The following is a 20,249-nucleotide window of genomic DNA, read 5'->3' as shown; positions in this document are numbered from 1 at the left end:
GTCCCTTTATTTTCCATATATCCTGGTTCTGCCTCAGCTACCATATTTGCAGATGATTCTCTGTTGCCAGCGCCAGCAGGAGGAGCAGGTAATGAAACTGAATGATGATATGCTTGAACCCACTCCTTTTCAGTCCCCATTTCACCTCCACAGTCTCAGGGAACTTGAAGAGAAGAGATTGCACGGTCACAAGTCGGGATACACAAACACAAACACCTTGCTGAGCTCTCTGGCCTCCCGTTCCTCTCTTGTCCTCCCCTCCTCAATGCTCTCTTTTTCTTTCTACCCTTCCCTGACTTTTGAAACACTTGGTTACTGGAATGGAAAGGATTCTTGGAGCAGCATCTGGAGCCTGGGGCCTCAGACTCTCTTATCTTCCCTGAAGTAGGCTCACAGATGTGAAGTGTGATAGGGCTGGGGAGCCCTGGGGTGGTGCAAGTGACCTCTCCCCCTTCCTCATAGGTGGCTTGGGCAGCTAGAGTAAGGACGTCCTTGCTGTCAACTACAGATACCCAAATTGAGGCATTTATAGGGATCAATGAAAGTGAAATCACCTTGTGATTACCCATCTCCAAGAGGCCATAATTCTCTCTAGAGAGTAGCCTTCTGGAACAGGAGAGGATGGGTTTGAGGGTGGGGGGAGGTGGAATTGAAAATGAGTAGAACTGATTCACTATCTTGCCTCCAAAAGTATCCTGCCCTCTTTTCATCTTTCCCTTATTTAAAGTTTATAGGTGCTTTTTTACTTGTCAGAGGTGCTCTTAACTGCTATATAAACCAAATTTCTGATGGTTGAGAAGCAAGTTTCAGAGTAGTTTCTAAGCCAGGGGAATGGGAGAGTAAAACAATTTCTAAATCTCCACTTGAAGATGTCATAAATTTGTCCCACTAACTCGACATCTTTTTCCTCCCCATTCACCCTCCCATTCCCCTGCAGACGGGCAGCGGGCAACGTAGCCAGACCAGCTCCATCCCGCAGAAGCCCCAGACCAACAAGTCTGCCTACAACAGCTACAGCTGGGGGGCCAACTGAGGCCCCGATCCTCTTCTCCCGGTCCCATCTTCTGAGAGGGCTTCTCAGCCTGGCAACTATGGAAACAGCATCAAAGAGAGAAAAGAATGTGGGGGGCTTCCGCTACCCCCCACCCCCAGCGGCCCACCCCATGCCTCAGCTTCATGTCTGTCCCATTCCCATACCATCCCCACTCTGTTGTATGTATTATAGGATTTGTATTTTCTCTTTTTTTTTTTTTCTTCCTTTCCTCTCTTCCTCCTCCCTTGCATTCAAGATTATGAAACTTTGCTGTGGGCCCTGCCCTCTCTTCTCCTCCTCCTGTTCACCCTGGTGGTGTGTGGGTGAGGTGGGGAGGGGGGACCCCCAAATATATATCAGCCCAACAGCCCTAAGTCTCCTCCTTTATTATTAGGAAACACAACAACAACAAAAAATGGCGTCATGAATATGAACAGCATTGTCAGATAAATTAGTTGAAGTGGTTTTTTTTTTTTGTACTGTGTCCTCAAATTTAATGGATTAATGTGTCTTGTATATATAAAAAGAAAACCTCTACCTTCAGCCTCTGCCCATTCTTGCTCCGTCTAGGATGTCCTCAGTCTCGTCGATGACCAGCTTGGTGAATAAATATTACTGTACCAACTGGGCCTTCTCTAGCAGGCCCCGAAGGCGCTGGAATAAAAACGAAATCTTCGCCCTTTAAGAACTCCTCTGACCTTAATGTGCTGCCCTTGAGGGGATTCCCTCGCCCTCCCTCAAAAAGTTCACAGAGGTGCCTGTAAAGAATCATTGCAAATCTTCATTTCCTTCAGATCTATAGCAGATTGTAAGCAGTGAGGGAGTGGGATAGCTGATCCTGGGTGGAAAGGGAGAGGATTAAGCAAGAACTGAAAGAAATCACTTTGTATCAATAGAATCAAAGTTTAATTTAGATGGGTCCAGGCAAATAAACTGGAAAGAAATGAGGGCAAAACATGCACTGTTGGCTCGCAAAACTGAAGCAGTGGGTCTTGCTGCGTGAGTGTTTTCGTTGAACATAGCTAATATCCAGACCCTGGAAGAGGAGGCGGCTGGAGCAAGGCCGGGTTTGGGAAGGAGGTGGGGGCACAGAGAGGGGGAGAGGCTTTGAAAGTCAGGCAAAAGGGGATACTTATACCTCCAAATTCTTCCCAAAACTTGACTAGATTTCTCTTCTCTCTTACAAAGTCTATTCTGATGGTTGCAGAGCCTACCTTGACAAACTACTTAATAGCTGGAGAGATGAAGTTAAATCCATGCATTCCTGTGTCTTTTACTCTGGGGATGTCATTATTAAAGTAGAAGAAGCTTGATACATTTTGTCCATTCCTCGAATACTAGACTTAAGTCAGGGGAGAAGCACGGGATGAAAGAAGGGAGCGAGGTGGGTTAAGGCAGAACACGGGTCCGTGGGTGTGGTGAATGCAATGAGGGAGGGTCTGGGTCCGGTTCATTTGTGTGGATGGGGTGCCCTCTGGCGGCTGTCTCCAGTGCCATCAAGCGTCAAACCCTCGAAATCCTATTGGAGTGGGTTAGTCGGCCAAAAGAATTGGCTTAGAGGGCAAGTGTTCGTTGGGAAATTCAGTACGCCCGCTCCCTTCACAGGAAGCAGGTGGGGGCAAAAGAGAAAGTCTTTAGAACTTGATAGGATCGCCCGCCCCGCCCCTCAGCGACGTCCGGCTTACGGTTGTTTTACGACAGTGCGATCGCATGCTTGCTTTCCGGCAGCGTGGTCTGACGTTAGCTCAATTTCCGACGGCGTAGCTCTGGCTGCTACCTGCTGTGGGCTTCAAAGGTTCGAGTCCCACTATGGGAATGAGCCTTTTCGACCTCTTTCGGGGCTTTTTCGGCTTTTCTGGACCTCGGAGGTGAGAGCGGGTTCCGGCCAGACACGGAGGGGTGGGAGTACTCTGAGGGGAGCTTGACCCTTGACACCCTGTTTTTGGAAAAACATCCTTTTCTACCCTCCTACAACTCCTGCGGAAAAGAAGGTCAACATTCAACACTCAGCCCCCGACAGTAACCAGGGCGGTCGTTAAAAGAACAGACAGCCGCTTAAGCCTTTCTCCAATCTAGGGTGATGCAACAGGGGACCGGGTGGGGAAGACAATGGGGCTCCGGGGTAGAGGACAAGTGAGCAAGACCTTGGGGGCGGGGAGGGGCTGGGAAACACTTAAGAAAAGCCGCGGGGAAGCAGTGGGGGTGGGGGCGGGGGCGGGGGCGGGGCACGAGGTGAGGACTGACTGATGAAGCAAAACAAACCCGATGGCCAGTCATCTACCCTCACTTCAGGCTCTCAGATCCCAACTCTTGTCCCACTCGTCGAGCATTAGCTGATGTTATGGTTTAAGTAGTGCTGAAATTTTGGTGGCTAATCTGCCTCCACCCCTAGCCACAGAGATCCCTTTTTTGGAGGAATGACTCGCGATGAAGACGAAGATGATGAGGAAGAGGAAGAAGAAGGAGTCACGTGGGGCCGTGGGAACTCGAGGTTTGAGGGTCCCCAGTCCCCCGAGGAATTTAGCTTTGGCTTCAGCTTCAGCCCAGGAGGAGGAATGCGTTTCCACGATAACTTCGGCTTTGATGACCTAGTACGGGATTTCAATAACATCTTCAGCGAGATGGGGGCCTGGACCTTGCCTTCCCGCCCTCCTGGTGTGTGGATGCTCCTGGGGAAGAACCTGTGGTTTCTTCTTGCAGAGAGTAGTTGGGGATGGGGTGGGGGGGGGAGGTTGGGAAGTGTGAGAAAGCTGATGATTTCAAGGAGATTTAAAAGAGCCCAAGTCCTTTCCCACTCCCAGCATCCACCTGCCACCTTTCTGCAGAACTTCCAGGTCCTGAGTCAGAGACACCTGGTGAGAGACGGCAGGAAGGACAGACGCTTCGGGACTCAATGCTTAAGTATCCAGATAGTCACCAGCCCAAGATCTTTGGTGGGGGCTTGGAGAGTGATGCAAGATCTGAATCCTCCAAACCAGCACCAGACTGGGGCCCCCGGAGACCTTTTCATAGGGTGAGTACATCTGGGCCTGAAGTGGGAGCTGTGGAGAGACTGACTTTAAGGACTGGAAACCTTGCTGGAATCTAACAGACTTGGGTTGTATTTGTCTGTTTTCTATATTAAGCTTTGTGTAGGATTTTCTTTGGGAGGAAATGGGAGTTCTGCTTTTTGTTAAAAATTACTGTAGACGATGCTTGGAGAAAGTAGAAATGTTGAAGGAGGACAGAAAAGTGTCAGTTCAGGAATGCTTTTTGGTAGAGAAATACATGAATCAGGTAGGAAGGAGGAGGAGCGAGTAAAGAAAGCCATCCTGCTGGGATCATTTCTCCTGAAAAAAAGTGGTTTTGGAACTTGGAAATAGTTTGGGTTCTGGGGCCCTTCAGATTTCAGATTGAAAGGTGTCATTTGACCTACTTTGGCTTCTTCTACAGTTTGATGATACGTGGCCTGTGACCCCCCACTCTAGAGCCAGAGAAGACAATGGTGAGTCTGGAGGGAGACGACATTTACTAGCCTTTGGTCTCCCTCCCTGAAATTTCTGTCACCACGTTTGTCCCCTTCTTCATTTTGGACTCTTTCTTGTTTCCTTTCTGTGCCCTTCTAGATCTTGATTCCCAGGTTTCTCAGGAGGGTCTTGGCCCGGTTCTGCAGCCCCAACCCAAATCCTATTTCAAGAGTGTCTCTGTGACCAAGATCACTAAGCCAGATGGGGTGAGTTGGGAGAGACGGGTAAAGGCAGCTGTGACCAGAGAATGTTCTGGAAAGGGGGACTATGTAAAGAAACCAGTGAACTCACCTTTAGTGATGTTAGGGATATGGTGGGGGGACTTCTCCTTGTAGACTGTAGAGGAGCGCCGGACTGTGGTGGACAGTGAGGGCCGGAAAGAGACCACGGTAACCCATCAGGAGGCAGGCAACAGTCCTAGAGATGGTAAGTGAAGAGTATAAATCAAAGGGATCCATCTCTTAATTCCATGGGAAAGGGAAACCGTTTCTCTCCTACCCTTTAACATTACTGCCCTCCTTTGCCTCTTTCCAATCTCTTTCATTTAGGCTGTATCACTTTTCCCCTTAGGTCCAGAATCACCAGCACCTCCATCCTTGGATGATTCCTCTTCCATCCTGGATTTGTTCCTAGGACGTTGGTTCCGGTCCCGGTAGCCTTGTTAATTAATCTCAGAGGCCTTTAGATTCTTTCCACCCCCCACCCCTTCTCGGTATTAGTGGGCTTAGTTGTCTTCCTGCCACCTCAGGACCTTGGGCGTGTGGAACAGTGAACTGAAGGTCTGTCAGTTTGTCAGTCACCCAAACTGACCAATAAAACCTTTATTTATGCTAATTCTTTGGTCTTGGTTTTGTCATGGCTATTCCACTTTCTCACACTATCCAGAGCTTCCCCAATTAACTTGGCCCACAAAAAATTATCTCTTTGCTTTACTTGCAAAACTGATTTTGATAAGTAAGGACCAGTTACCTTTAGGAAATGACTTTCCTTATGAATAGATGACTAGTGTTAGCTCCAGGGAAATTTCCACATGCGGATGCATCAGTTTTAAAAAAAACTATGTATGTAAGTGTAGGGGAAAAACTGCTTCCCTTTGTGTGAAATTACTATGATTGGATAATTCAGAGAAAATATAACTGGCGAAGCATTATTAGTCATTTTAACAAATGGTACTGGGAAAGCTGGACAGCTGCACACAAAACAAGTAGATCAGAACTTTCCATTATATCAGATAGAAAAATAAAAAGATGTAAATGTAAGACATGGAGCCATAAGGCTTCTAGAAGAGAACATAGGTAAAACATTCTGTAACATAAATTGTAGCAATATTTTCTTGGATTAGTCTCCCAAGGCAAAAAAAAAAAGCAAAAATAAATGGAGCCTAATTAAACTTAAAAGCTTTTGCACAGCAAAAGAAACCAACAGAACAAGAAGACAATCTATGGAATGGGAGAAAATACTTGCAGGTGATATGACTGACAAGGGGTTAGTAACTAAAGTATATGAAGAGCTCGTAGAACTCAATATAAAAAACTCCAGTCAGGACTTCCCTGGTGGTCCAGTGGTTAAGATTTCATGCTCCCGATGCATGGGGCATTGGTTTGATCCCTAGTTGGGGAACTAAGATTCCACATGCTGTGTGCCCCATCCTCCCGCCAAAAAAATAAAATAAAATCCCATCAAAAATGGACAGAAGACACAAACAGATGTTTTTCCAAAGAGGACATGTGGATGGCTAACAGACACATGAAAAAATGCTTAACATAGCTAATTATTAGGGGCTTCCCTGGTAGCTCAGCTGGTAAAGAATCCACCTGCAATGTGGGAGACCCCACTTTAATTCCTCAGTCAGGAAGATCTGCTACAGAAGGGATAGGCTACCAACTCCAGTATTCTGGCCTGGAGAATTCCATGGACTATAGCCCATGGGGTCACAAAGAGTTGGACATTGTTAGACTCTTTAGCTAATGATTATAGAAATGAAAATCAAAATCACAATGAGGTATCACTTCACATCTGTCTGAATGACTCATCAAGAAGTCTACAAATAAGAAGTGTTTGAGAGGGTGGTGTTGGAGAAGACTCTTGAGAGTCCCTTGGACTGCAAGGAGATCCAACCAGTCCATTCTAAAGGAGATCAGTCCTGGGTGTTCATTGGAAGCACTGATGTTGAAGCTGAAACTCCAATACTTTGGCCACCTCATGCGAAGAGCTGACTCATTGGAAAAGACCCTGATGCCGGGAAAGATTCAGGGCCAGAGAAGAAGGGGACGACAGAGGATGAGATAGTTGGATGGCATCACCAACACAATGGACATGGGTTTGGGTGAACTCTGGGAGTTGGTGATGGACAGGGAGGCCTGGCGTGCTGCAGTTCATGGAGTTGCAAAGAGTCAGACATGACTGAGCGAGTGAACTGAACTGCGAGGATATGGGAAAAAGGGAACTCACACTGTTCATGGGGATGTAAATTGATGAACCCACTAATGAAAACAATATGGAAATTCCTTAAACTGAAAATAGAGCTACCATATGATTCAGCAATTCCATTTATGGGTATATATCAGGAAAGAATCAGAACAGTAATTTGAAAAGGTACGTACACCCCAATGTTTATAGCAGAAGCATTTACAATAACTAAGACATGGAGGCAACCTAAATGTCCACTGACAATTGGATTAAAATGATGTGTGTGTGTGTATTTATATATATGCATATTCTAGGTCGCTTCAGTTGTGACCCACTCTGTAATGCTATGTACTGTAGCCCTCCAGGATCCTTTGTCCATGGGATTCTCATATACAATGGAATATTACTTGGGCATAAAAAAGAATGAAATAATGTCATTTGCAGCAACATGGATGGTTGTAGTGATAATCATACTAAGTGAAGTAAGCCAGGCAGAAGAAGACAAATACCATATGATATTGCTTATGTTTGAAATCCAAAAAAAAGATACAAATGAATTTATATACAAAACAAAAATAAACCCACGGACATAGAAATCACTTATGATTACCAAAGCGGGGATGTGGGGGAGGGATAAATTAGGAGTTTGAGATTAACATACATACAGTACTGTATAAAAAGTAGATAACCAAGCACCTACTGTTTAGCACAGGGAACCATACTTTATTTTGTAAAAACCTATAAGGGAAAAGAATCTGAAGAAGATTATACATACATAACTGAACCATTTTGCTGTATACCTAGAACTAACACATCGTAAATAAATATACTTCAATAAAAAATTTTTGTAATATGTGATTTCCGCAAGGAAGTAAAAAAATCTGTACAAATCTTTCTTTTGATGACATCATTTTGAATTTAATAAGTGACATTTGATAGTTTTAAAATGGTATATATATATATTCCATATATATATATGTATATATATGGAATGGAATATTACTCGGCCTTTAAAAAGTAAAATATTAATACTGCTATTTACAGCAATGTGGATGTACCTAGGGAATATTATGTTTAGTGAAATAAGTCAGTGAAAGAAATACTATATAACATTTATATGTGGAATTTAAAAAATAACACAAAAGAATGTACATAAAAGAGAAAGACAGACTCACAGACTTAGAAAACAAACTTATGGTCATCAAAGGGCAGAGGGATGGAAGGAGGACAAATTAGGAGTAAGGGATTAACAGATACAAACTACTTTGTATAAAACAGATAAAGTAACAAAGATTTTTACTGTATAGTACAGGGAATTATACCCATTATCTTATAATAACCTATAATGGAATATAATCTGCAAAAAGAATTACTTTTCTGTATACCTGAAACTAATATAAGTCAACTATACTTCAACTTTTAAAAATTACTGGATATTTTTCTCATTAAAAAAGTTTTTAGCATTATGGTTTAGAATGGCAGAGCTTATAAATTTACCTCTGTTCCTTCTGGAAACCCCAATAAAATGATAAAGGGATTTGGGGGGGCACAGCTTGTGGAAACTTAGTTCCCTGACCAGGAATTGAACCCAGGCCCCCCAGTAGTGAGAAGATGGAGTCCTAACCACTGAACTGCCAGGGAATTCCCTAAAGAGGTTTTTCTAAAGGCATACATATCACAAGAACACATATCTCAAAACACAAGAGACAGTCCCCAAATTATGATGATTTGACTTACAAATTTTCAGTTTCATGGTGGTGCAAAAGTGACATGTGTTCAGTAGACACTGTACTTCCAAGTTTGAGTTTTGGTCTTTTCCAGGCTAGTGATATGTGGTATAGTACACTCTCATGATGCTAGGTAGCGATGGCATCACAAGGGTAAACAATGGTGCTGTTTTTCACTTTCAGTATGGTATCCAATAACATGAGATAGTCAACATTTTATTATAAAATAGGCTTTGTGTTAGATGACTGTGGCCAACTCTAGTGTTCTGAGCATGTATAAGGTAGGCTAGGTTAAGCTGTGATTTTCACTAGGTTAAATATATCAAAGGCATGTTCAACTTATGATGAGTTTATAGGGACAAAACCCCGTGGTAAGTTGAGAAAGATCGGTATTTTTGCTTTAAGTTTTTTTAAGTTTTTATCTTTTTTAAGATTAAAATCAGGACTTCCCTGGTGGTCCATTGGCTAAGACCCCACACTCCCAAGGCAGGGGGCCTGGGTTCGATTCTTGGTCAGGGAACTCGATCCCACAGGCTGCAACCAAGAGTCTGCAATGTTGCAACTAAGGATCCCAAGTGCCACAACTAAGACCCAGCACAGCAAAATAAATAAATATTTTTTAAAAAATAAAATAAAATCCACTCAGAATTTATCTCCCTATATGGTATGAATCGGGGGACCAACTTCATTTTTTTACCTTTGGAAAAATATATACAAATATATGTACAAATGTTACAATTTCCAGTCTTTTCTATTAATCTATTTGCCTATCTTTGTGCCCATACCACAGTTTTAAATACTATAGTTGTATTTGGTAGACTATGTCCTCTCACTTTTTTTCCCCTAACTTTTCTAGTGTATAAGAATCCAATTGATTTTTCTAATCAGCTTTTTAGAGTACCACTGTAAACACAAATGGAGCTAGAGGCTACCAGACATCTGTGGGCAGCTTTTAAGATGAAGGATGTAGAATCACAAACAAAAGAAGCAACTTGGAAGAAACAGAGACTATGCAGAAAGATAAAAATTTAGCAAGCACACAAAACTTTACTATATTGGAAATATGAGATGATATACCCATAAACCAGAACAAGAAGCTACAAAAGAGGAATAAACAAAATAAGAGGAAATTTGGGGAGTTTAAAAAAAAATGACAGAAATGAAAAACTATTAACAAAAGATTTTGATGATAAAGTTGAGGAAATCTCCAAGACAGTAGACCAAAAAACAGAGATAGAAAATAGGAGGAAAAAAGCAAACTAGAATGGTATAACTGATCAGTAACTTGAGAAAATATCCCAGAAGCAAAGGATATTACTTTCTAACATGAAAGGACTCACCACATGCTAGATACCAAGGATGAAAATAAACCCACTCCAAGGCACATCATAGGAAATTTTAGAACACTAGAATTGAAGGAGAATCCAAATAATTTCAGACAGAAAAAAAAATCAGAGGATGAGAAATCACAATATTCTCAAACTTTAACAGCAATATTGGACTTAAAAGACAAGATAAAATACTGAAGGAAAATTGTTTCCAATCTAAAATTGTATATCCAGTTAAACTATGAATTAAATATGGCAATATAATAGTCATGTTTAGACATGAAAGAAGTCTAAAAGAGAGGTAGATATAAAAGGATATTTAATAGAAAAGACTGATGCTTTCTCACTAACATTAGGATTATGTGCTCTTACTACTATTGAACATCATACTAGATGTTCCAGCTAGGATAATAGGGCCAGAAAATGAAATGAAAGAGTTGCAACGGAAAGGAGGAAGTAAAACTATATTTAAAGATACCATGATTTTCTATGTAGAAAAAGAATCCTAAGGAATAAAAAACAAAAAAAAATTACTAATAGTAATAAATGGCACCACCAATTCAATGGACATGAACTTGGGCAAACTCTGGGAGATGGTGAGGGACAGGGAAGCCTGGTGTGCTGCATGCAGTCCATGGGGTCGTGGAGAGTCAGACATGACTTGGCGACTGAATAATAACAACAATAAATAAGTATCACAAGGTTTCAGGATATAAGATCAATATACCAAAAAAATGCATTTCTATATATTGGCAACAATTTGAAAATGACAGTAAGTCATTCACAATAGCATAACTAATAGTAAAATATACAAGAATAATTTTGGAAGAATAAGTGCAAAAGCTTACCATTGAAAACTACAAAAATTGCTGAGATAAAATCTAAATAAAAGGAGAGCAATACCACACCCACAGTGTGTGCTATGTCACTTCAGTCGTGTCTGACTCTGTCTGACCCCATGGACTGTAGCCTGCTAGGCTCCTCTGTCCATGGGGATTTTCCAGGCAAGAGCCCTGGAGTAGGTTGTCATGCCCTCCTTCAAGGGATCTTCCCAACCCAGGGATTGAACTCACGCCTCTTGTATCTCCTGCATTGGCAGGCAGGTTCTTTACCACTAGCGCCACCTGGGCAGTCTCCTTGGAACACAAACAATATTAAGATAGCAATTCTGCCCAAAAGTACCTATAAATTGAATACAATTTATTTGTATACAAATTAATTTATATACAATAAATTTAATGCAACTTTTTAACATGTAAATTAACAAGCACAGCTGTTTCTCATTTTTTGTTTGCTTATCCTTTTTTTTTTTTTTGGCCTTCCCACACAGCTATTGGCATCTCAGTTCCCCAACCAGTGTTCAAAGCCAAGCACCCTGAAGTGGGAGTGTGGAGTCTTCACCACTGGACCACCAGGGAAGTCCCAACAGTTTCTCCTTAATGTGGAGTCCTGTTTTGGAAGGCAGACTAGGTGAGTTAGTTTTAAAAAGTCATAGGGAACTGACTGCTACATCCCTTTCAGATCATTTTCTATAGGCTTCTTGAAATCACCCACTGTTGGAGGAGAAATTACAAAAATAAAACTTACCTTTCTTCTTTAAAATGATAGAAGAGAGAGAGAGAGAGCAGGGAGGTTTTGGTGAGTTTTGATATTCTTCAGCCTGAAAGGCTCAAGGAGGGTGGCCCATAGGAGGCAGTGTGTAGGGTTGGGAGAACTATATGTCTTAGATTGGGTCCCCCTAGAAATAGACTCTGACATGGAGAGTTTAATGTAGAAGGTTTGTTTAGGAGTGCTCTTGAGAGAAATACCTATAGGAAAGTGAAGAAATCAAGATTCCACAAAGGGAGTGGCTGACACAGTGTGGTTGCCATTGAATCCTCAACTGATCCTAGCATTTTACAGGGAGTTCTGGATGGCTCAGTGGTAAAAGAATCCACCTGCCAATTCAGGAGACATAGGAGACATGGGTTTGATCCCTGGGTCGGGAAGATTCCCTGGAGAAGGAAACGGCTACCCACTCTGGTACTCTTGCCTGGAGAATCCCACGGACAGAGAGGAGCCTGGCTGTCTACGGTCCATAGGATCCCAAAGAGTCCGACACGACCGAGTGACTAAAAAGCAACTGGAATGGAGATAATTTTTCTGAATTGTCCCAAATTAAAAGGCAAAGGAAAGATATACCCATTTGAATGCAGAGTTCCAAAGAATAGCAAGGAGAGATGCTTGAAATAGGAGAGTGCAAAGAAATAGAGGAAAACAATAGAATGGGAAAGACTAGAGATCTCTTCAAGAAAATTAGAGATACCAAGGGAACATTTCCTGCAAAGATGGGCACAATAAAGGACAGAAATGGTATGGACCTAACAGAAGCAGAAGATATTATGAAGAGGTGGCAAGAATACACGGAAGAATCTTTATCTCTAAATCTCTAAACAAAAAGGATCTTCATGACCCAGATAACCACGATGGTGTGATCACTCACCTAGAGCCAGACATCCCGGAATGTGAAGTCAAGTGGGGCTTAGGAAGCATCACTATGAACAAAGCTAGTAGAGGTGATGGAATTCCAGTTGAGCTCTTTCAAATCCTGAAAGATGATGCTGTGAAAGTGCTGCACTCAATATGCCAGCAAATTTGGAAAACTCAGCAGTGGCCACAGGACTGGTCAGTTTTCATTCCAATCCCAAAGAAAGGCAATGCCAAAGAATGCTCAAACTACCGCACAATTGCATTCACCTCATACGCTAGCAAAATAATGCTTGAAATTCTCCAAGCCAGGCTTCAACAGTACGTGAACCATGAACTTCCAGGTGTTCAAGCTGGATTTAGAAAAGGCAGAGGAACCAGAGATCAAATTGCCAACATCTGCTGGATCATTGAAAAAGCAAGAGAGTTCCAGAAAAACATCTATTTCTGCTTTATTGACTATGCCAAAGCCTTTGACTGTGTGGATCACAACAAACTGTGGAAAATTCTGAAAGAGATGGGAATACCAGACTACCTGATCTGCCTCCTGAGAAATCTGTATGCAGGTCCAGAAGCAACAGTTAGAACTGGACATGGAACAACAGACTGGTTCCAAATTGGGAAAGGAGTACATCAAGGCTGTATATTGTCACCCTGCTTATTTAACTTATATGCAGAGTACATCATGAGAAATGGTGGACTGGATGAAGCACAAACTGGACACAAGATTGCCGGGAGAAATATCAATAACCTCAGATATGCAGATGGCACCACCCTTATGCCAGAAAGCAAAGAAGAACTAAAGAGCCTCTTGATGAAAATGAAATAGGAGAGTGAAAAAGTTGGTTTAAAACGCAACATTCAGAAAACTAAGATCATGGCATCTGGTCCCATCACTTCATGGCAAATAGATGGGGAAACAATGGAAACAGTGAGAGACTATATTTTCTTGGGCTCCAAAATTACTGCAGATGGTGACTGCAGCCATGAAATTAAAAGGCACTTGCTCCTTGGAAGAAAAGTTATAACCAACCTAGACAGCATATTGAAAAGCAGAGACATTACTTTGCCAACAAAGGTCCATCTTGTCAAGGCTATGGTTTTTCCAGTAGTCATGTATGGATGTGAGAGTTGAACTATAATGAAAGCTCAGTGCTGAAGAATTGATGCTTTTGAACTGTGGTGTTGGAGAAGACTCTTGAGAGTCCCTTGGACTGCAAGGAGATCCAGCCAGTTCATCCTAAAGGAAATCAGTCCTGAATATTCATTGGAAGGACTGATGCTGAAGCTGAAACTCCAATACTTTGGCTGCCTGATGCAAAGAGCTGACTCATTTGAAAAGACCCTGATGATGGGAAAGATTGAAGGTGGGAGGAGAAGGGGACGACAGAGGATGAGATGGCTGGATGGCATCACCGACTCAATGGATATGAGTTTGAGTAAACTCTGGGAGTTGGCGATGGACAGAGAGGCCTGCCGTGCTGCGGTTCATGCGGTCGCAAAGAGTCGGACATGACTGAGCGACTGAACTGAACTGAACTGAAAAGGCAAAGGGGCCTGGACTTTGTATCCCTGAATCAGCCCATTGTTGACTTCAGGAAACCTTCTGGGACAGGGTGAGACAGCTCAATGTGTCTGAGCTAATTTCCAGTTGGGAGGCAGCTGAGAGCCATCAGCAACGGATCTTCCCAGCCGCTGGGACATAGGCTCACGATCTTAAAGAGAGGATCTGGGTAAAGCACTGTGGTGTCTGCTACCGTTTACCACCACCACTGCTTGGACCCATACTTATGGTTAGTTTACCCAGTTGAGGGGAAAGTTTCTATAGGACTCTGATTGGTTTTATTTCTTGGAGGAAATTTAAGAGAATGTTTAGTGGAAAAGTCTATAGCCTTAACTACTGCAATTGGTTTTGAGGCTCTAATGGATTCTTATTATCCCCTCTTCCGCACCACTAACTCTAGATCTTCCTTATCTTTGGTGAGCGCCTCTGCTGGTCTAGGCAGCTGGATAGTGGGATGACCCCAGCCTTCACCCAAGAGTGCCCTTGGTTACCATGCCCTTCCCAGGCTGTGGCTGCTATGTTTTTCTATTTACTGTTAAAACTGAGCATGGGAACAGCAAGGGTGGATGACCTGAATGCCAGAATTTTCTTCCTGGCTCCCTCATGTAGCTGCAGTCGTCCGTCCTTCATCATAGTCAATTACTCCAGCCAGTATGAGGACTTCTTTTCTTACCTGCTGGTCTCTTGCGACCAAGACCCCAAAGTTCTAAAGGGATTCTTACTGTGACCCCTGGAGGAAGCATTACATCTCTGGTTTTCAGGACTTCTGGACCTCAAAATCAAATTCCCCACGTTTCATTGTGAGTGAGGATAAGTGGAGGCTACTTGATTTCTATCTTACATCCATGCAATCAATTCCCAGATCCATGTAATCTTCCTACTGGGGATACAGAATCATACAGTTGCCACTGATTTAGGGTATATATTATATTCTGGAGGATGGTACCTCATCCTCTTGGGATTTCCTCTTGAAGCTGTGTCTTTAAGAGGTCAGCAAACTGATCTGGCAGACTGGTGGCCTCTGGGTGGGGCAGTGTAGGATCAGTGGATCTTTGGGTCATGTTCCCACTGCCACATCCCCTTTACTGTAATGTGGATCCCTTTGTCTAAAATTCTATAATGTGGATTCCATATCAATAGATCAAGTACTCTATAAGTCCTTATAGAGTGGTATTAGCAAGACCCTATGGGCAGGAAAAGCAAGCCTATACTCAGAATATGTGTCAATTCCAGTCAAAAGTGATGGGAAATCTAGTGTCCCCAACTTATCCCTAGTTATCTACTTCTCCTAAAGAGACTGCACCATATTAAGGGCTCAGTATTAGTATTTTTAATATATATATATATATATTTATTTATTTGGCTGCACCCAGTTTTAGTTGGGTATGCAAATTCTTAGCTGGGGCATGGGGGACCTAGCTCCATGACCAGGGATCAAACCCAGGCTCCCTGCACTGGCAGCTTGGAGTCTTAACCACTGGACTACCAGGAAGTCCCGTTAGTGTTGGTTTTTAATGGTCGTTGCATGTTGGCAGCAGCAGTAGCTAACTGAGCCTTGGTGAGTCGGAGCTCATGCTGCTGGGCCCATGGATAACCTCTGTGCTACCCCCAGCCACTCTACTCAGTGTATCCATCACACAGAATTGGGTGGTTGATGATGGACAGTGGCTAAGTCTTCCTGCCTTCTTGGTTGTTTAGTGTCTCATCTGTGATGAATGCTTTCTTTCTTTCTCTTTTTTCCTTTTCTGGTTGAGCAGTGAGGCTGTGGGATCTTAGTTCCCTGACCAGACATCAAACAGGCACCCCCTCCTCCAGAGGAAGCAAGAGTCTTAACCACTGGACTGCCAGGGACGTCCCGATGGATGCTTTCTTGGTGGGTGTTAACGTGTGATAGAAAGACCTTTACGCTTCAAGACTACTTCTATATGTCCATCCACATCTCATCCTCAGGCCTTCTTGTCCATAATCTTTCACTCTTTGTCTTTTCAAGCCCCTGACCAGACTACCAGGCTAGTAGTGACTATGTATATTCTCACCTTCTCATTCCACAAAAAGTGGATGATCAGATGGACTGTCTAAATCTCTGTCCCTTGGAAGGATCTCTCCTCACCACTATCTTTTAGGGCCACTCCTGATGGGTTGCAATGCAGCAGCAGTCAATTTTTGGCTTTTACCCATATACCATGCCAACTCATGTCTGAACAAGCTTCAGTTCAGTTCAGTTGCTCAGTCGCATCTGACTCTTTGTGACCCCATGAATGGCAGCACGCCAGGCCTCCCTGTCCATCACCACTCCCAGAGTTCACCCAGACCCACGTCCATCGAGTCGGTGATGCCATCCAGCCATCTCATCCTCTGTCGTCCCCTTCTCCTCCTGCCCCCAATCCCTCCCAGCATCAGAGTCTTTTCCAATGAGTCAACTCTTTGCATGAGGTGGCCAAAGTACTGGAGTTTCAGCTTTAGCACCATTCCTTCCAAAGAACACCCAGGACTGATCTCCTTTAGAATGGACTGGTTGGATCTCCTTGCAGTCCAAGGGACTCTCAAGAGTCTTCTCCAACACCACAGTTCAAAAGCATCAATTCTTCGGCGCTCAGCTTTCTTCACAGTCCAACTTTCACATCCGTACATGACCACTGGAAAAACCATAGCCTTGACTAGACGGACCTTGGTTGGCAAAGTAATGTCTCTGCTTTTTAATATGCTGCCTATGTTGGTCATAACTTTCCTTCCATGGAGTAAGCGTCTTTTAATTTCATGGTTGCAATCACTATCTGCAGTGATTTTGGAGCCCAAAAAAATAAAGTCTGACACTGTTTCCACTGTTTCCCCATCTATTTGCCATGAAGTGATGGGACCAGATGCCATGATCTTAGTTTTCTGAATGTTGAGCTTTAAGCCAACTTTTTCACTCTCCTCTTTCACTTTCATCAAGAGGCTTTTTAGTTCCTCTTCATTTTCTGCCATAAGGGTGGTGTCATCTGCATATCTGAGGTTATTGATATTTCTCCGGGAAATCTTGATTCCAGCTTGTGCTTCTTCCAGCCCAGTGTTTCTCATGATGTACTCTGCATATAAGTTAAATAAGCAGGGTGACAATATACAGCCTTGACGTACTCCTTTTCCTATTTGGAACCAGTCTGTTGTTCCATGTCCAGTTCTAACTGTTGCTTCCTGACCTGCATACAGATTTCTCAAGAGGCAGGTCAGGTAGTCTGGTATTCCCATCTCTTTCAGAATTTTCCACAGTTGATTGGGATCCACACAGTCAAAGGCTTTGGCATAGTCAATAAAGCAGAAATAGATGTTTTTCTGGAACTCGCTTGCTTTTTGGATGATCCAGCGGATATTGGCAATTTGATCTCTGGTTCCTCTGCCTTTTCTAAAACCAGCTTGAACATCTAGAAGTTCACGGTTCACGTATTGCTGAAGCCTGGCTTGGAGAATTTTTAGCGTTACAGAAGTCCAAATGGAAGAAGATGATTCTCAATAGGGTCATGTGAGCTGAGACGAGAGATGCTTGTTGAATGACATGAGAGTCTGGGTCACTTATTTTCTGCTAGCTTATGCTCTCTGATGCTACTTATGCCTAAACCCAAAGATGTCACTTCCATTTTACAATGTGTTCTTGCTGGGCCTACCCTTCCTAATGACATGGAGGATCAGGTAGAGTCCGGCTTGTGTTGGGCAGTTCTGGCTACTGGGTCACTTGATGAACTGTAAGAGCTTCTCTTCAATGGTATGTATTTCTCGCTGCAGATGGCATGGCTTTGCTCCATAGCCCTGTGGGTCTACATTATGATTCTCCTAGTAGAGCTTGCCAAAGCACACACACTACAGATATTCTAGTCTCATTAGGTCTGCTGGCTTATATGACTGCAGGGTCCTTTTTTGCTTTGGCCCCATTCAAAGTTGACAGCCTTCACTGTCAGCTAGTAAATTTTTCAGAGTTGTATTCTCAAGTGTGAAATATATTTCTCCTAAATCCTGAGTAAATAGGTAATGTGTTTTTTCTTAGTGGTGGAAGATATGAGGTGCAACAATCAGTCCTTTGCCTCAGAGAGGATATCTAACATGTCCCAGACCACTGGACCTCTGAAAACTTCACCAATATGGCAGTTTCCTGGACCTTTACGGGAATGTTTCCCACCCTCTGATCATGTATCTTTCCAGGACCTCCAATATACTTTCACATTTTGTCCTCTTCTGATCTGGTTAGCATGATGTTATATATACAGTTGACTCTTGAAGAATGCAGAGGTCAGAGGTTCTGACCATCTGCACAGTCAAAAGTCCAAGTATCATTTCATAGTTAGCCCTCCATATATATGGTTCTGTGCCCATGGAGTCAACCAATTGCAGATAATGTAGTACTATAATATATATTTAATGAAAAAAAATCCATATATAAGTGGACCCACCGAGTTCAAACCTGTGTTGTTCAAAGGTTCATTGTATAGTGGACCAATATGATGTTTTTCAAAATGTCCAAATAGTCAGGCTCCCTTCAGATTCTATTACAACAGAGGACCAGAGAGTTAACACAGTCCTGGGGTAAGACTGTAAGTGTATATTGCTAGACTTCCCATGTGGATGGAACTGCTTGTGGACCTCCTTTCTGACCTGTCTGGGATGGAAAATAACGTATTTTCCAGATTAATGACTACATACTCCCAACTAGAGGTGGCATTAAACTGACCTGTAAAGTTACCATTTGGGACACAGCAATTGCAATTGGAGTTACTGTTTAAGTAAGTTTATGGTAGACCATTGTCATCTGTCATGATCGATCCAGTTTTTAAGAGCCAAACTGGTGGTATGAAAGGGGCCACCTCTCTTTTATTCTTTGTGTCTTGGAGGGTGGCACTAACCTCTTCCATTTTCCCTAGGATGTGGTATTGTTTTTATTTCTTCTCTTCATGTTGGGTAGACCCAGGCATCTAGTTGGCCTTCATCACTTACTCTACAGGTCAAAAACCACTATGAGTGTTCTGCAACGCCAAAGGATGTCCACTGCTATTATATGTTAGGGTATTGGGGAAGTGACCACCTGGTGGATCCCTGGTCTCAGGGAATATCCTTTGAATCAGACCTTAGCCCAGGACTCCATTTATTATCTGGGCCCCCTGTGCTACTTCTCTAACAAGGGGCCATGGTACAAATTTGGGTTGTCAACTGTCAATGTTAATTCAGATCCTTCGTCCAAAAATCCTCAGAAGGTCTGAGTATTCTCCCTTTTTTCAATAACGGTCATCAGCGTAAATGAGTTGTTTAGGCATTTTTACTTTTCTTAGCATGAGCTATCATTTTCCCCAGGCCTTCAAGAAGAGTATTCATCCCACATTCCAGGGGGATCTTGCCAGGATCTAAATCCTAAGTCCCAGGAGAGTGCTCCCTTATCAATAAATTCTTCCACATCTAACTTTATGTTCCACTTCGTTTGACCCAGCACTCTTGGCATCCAGGTCTATGTGCAACACTACCAAATTCTGCTTAGTCTTTGAATCCCTGCATCAACCATTCATTCATTGGGCCCTGAAGGAGGGCACATGACCTTGGCCGAAGCAGTTTCCTGCCACAGAAGTCACTGCCATGAGGGCAGAAGCTGCATGCTCTCAGTGTCTGTTATTCCCAGAAGCTGGGGAATGGGTGCATTGGCTCTGAACAGGGGACCTGGGTGGAGTACTATAATATCCACTAAACCTAGGAAGGAAGTATTATTCCACAGAGATGTGCCCAGGACTGTGCTAGAGCCCCTCACCCCCACCCCTGCCCCTGGGGTTATATAGTCCAGCTCTCAAGAACCTCGTAAACAATATATATTTTTAAAAATCTGTATATTGGACTTTCCTGGAGGCCCAATGGTTAAGGAGGCACGGGTTCAATCCCTGATCGGGGAACTAAGATCCCACATGCGGTATGGTGCAAAGGAAAAAAGAAAAGCGACTATGTATAGTACTTCCACCTACTAGAGCATCAGCTCTAGGAGGGCAGAAACTATGTCTCCCTAGGGGCTAGAGCGTGATTCATCATTGAAGGAATCTTAACTAGAGGCTTGAAATGTGAAGACATAGGAAGTGGCTACGTGTTAAGCAGAGTAAGAGTGGCAAGCATCCAGAGAAGGGGAAGTGGAGCCCAGTGGGGGCATGAAGCCCTCATTTGGAGCCAAGGCAAGAGACAAGGTAGAGCATTCTCTAGTTAAGGTGCGACTACAAG

General features: G+C 43.2%; 2 protein-coding genes across 21 annotated transcripts in view; both read left to right on the top strand.

Moving 5' to 3' along the window:
* UBAP2L (ubiquitin associated protein 2 like) overlaps nt 1-2,346 on the top strand; it is a 47,442-nt gene extending 45,096 nt beyond the window's left edge. For 7 of the 17 annotated variants that reach the window (XM_055584166.1, XM_055584172.1, XM_055584167.1 and 4 more), the window contains 2 exons: nt 38-88; nt 938-1,576. In XM_055584166.1, coding sequence (XP_055440141.1) covers nt 38-88; nt 938-1,033 — 147 coding nt within the window. In that variant the 3' untranslated portion in view covers nt 1,034-1,576. Of the gene's footprint in view, nt 1-37; nt 89-937; nt 1,577-1,603 lie in introns of those variants that run through there. The other 10 variants (XM_055584175.1, XM_055584169.1, XM_055584174.1 and 7 more) reach the window with 3 other exon arrangements.
* A 383-nt stretch (nt 2,347-2,729) lies between these two features.
* On the top strand, nt 2,730-5,373 carry HAX1 (HCLS1 associated protein X-1). 4 transcript variants are annotated; one of them, XM_055584184.1, is made up of 8 exons: nt 2,778-2,901; nt 3,022-3,166; nt 3,426-3,688; nt 3,859-4,046; nt 4,466-4,517; nt 4,639-4,745; nt 4,875-4,965; nt 5,110-5,373. In XM_055584184.1, exons 2-8 carry the CDS (start codon nt 3,114-3,116, stop codon nt 5,193-5,195), a joined length of 840 nt encoding a protein of 279 aa, XP_055440159.1. In that variant the 5' UTR covers nt 2,778-2,901; nt 3,022-3,113; the 3' UTR covers nt 5,196-5,373. The 4 variants fall into 4 exon arrangements, with proteins under 4 accessions (XP_055440158.1, XP_055440159.1, XP_055440160.1 ...); XM_055584185.1 differs by having other exon boundaries at nt 2,782-2,901; nt 3,022-3,110; XM_055584186.1 differs by having other exon boundaries at nt 2,883-2,901; nt 3,025-3,110.
* Nucleotides 5,374-20,249: the final 14,876 nt, after the last annotated feature.

The sequence above is a fragment of the Bubalus kerabau genome, chromosome 6 (genome assembly GCF_029407905.1).
Source record: "Bubalus kerabau isolate K-KA32 ecotype Philippines breed swamp buffalo chromosome 6, PCC_UOA_SB_1v2, whole genome shotgun sequence".
Classification (NCBI taxonomy): domain Eukaryota; kingdom Metazoa; phylum Chordata; class Mammalia; order Artiodactyla; family Bovidae; genus Bubalus; species Bubalus kerabau.
The sequence above is the reverse complement of the archived record's forward strand: the minus strand, read 5'-3'. Positions and strand labels throughout refer to the sequence as shown.

Coding starts and splice junctions, on each gene's coding strand:
- HAX1 (XM_055584183.1), top strand. CDS start 2,843: ATGGGAATGAGCCTTTTCGACCTCTTTCGGGGCTTTTTCGGCTTTTCT. Junction 4,518..4,638: donor TAGAGCCAGAGAAGACAATG/GTGAGTCTGGAG, acceptor GTGCCCTTCTAG/ATCTTGATTCCCAGGTTTCT. Junction 4,746..4,874: donor AGATCACTAAGCCAGATGGG/GTGAGTTGGGAG, acceptor TTCTCCTTGTAG/ACTGTAGAGGAGCGCCGGAC.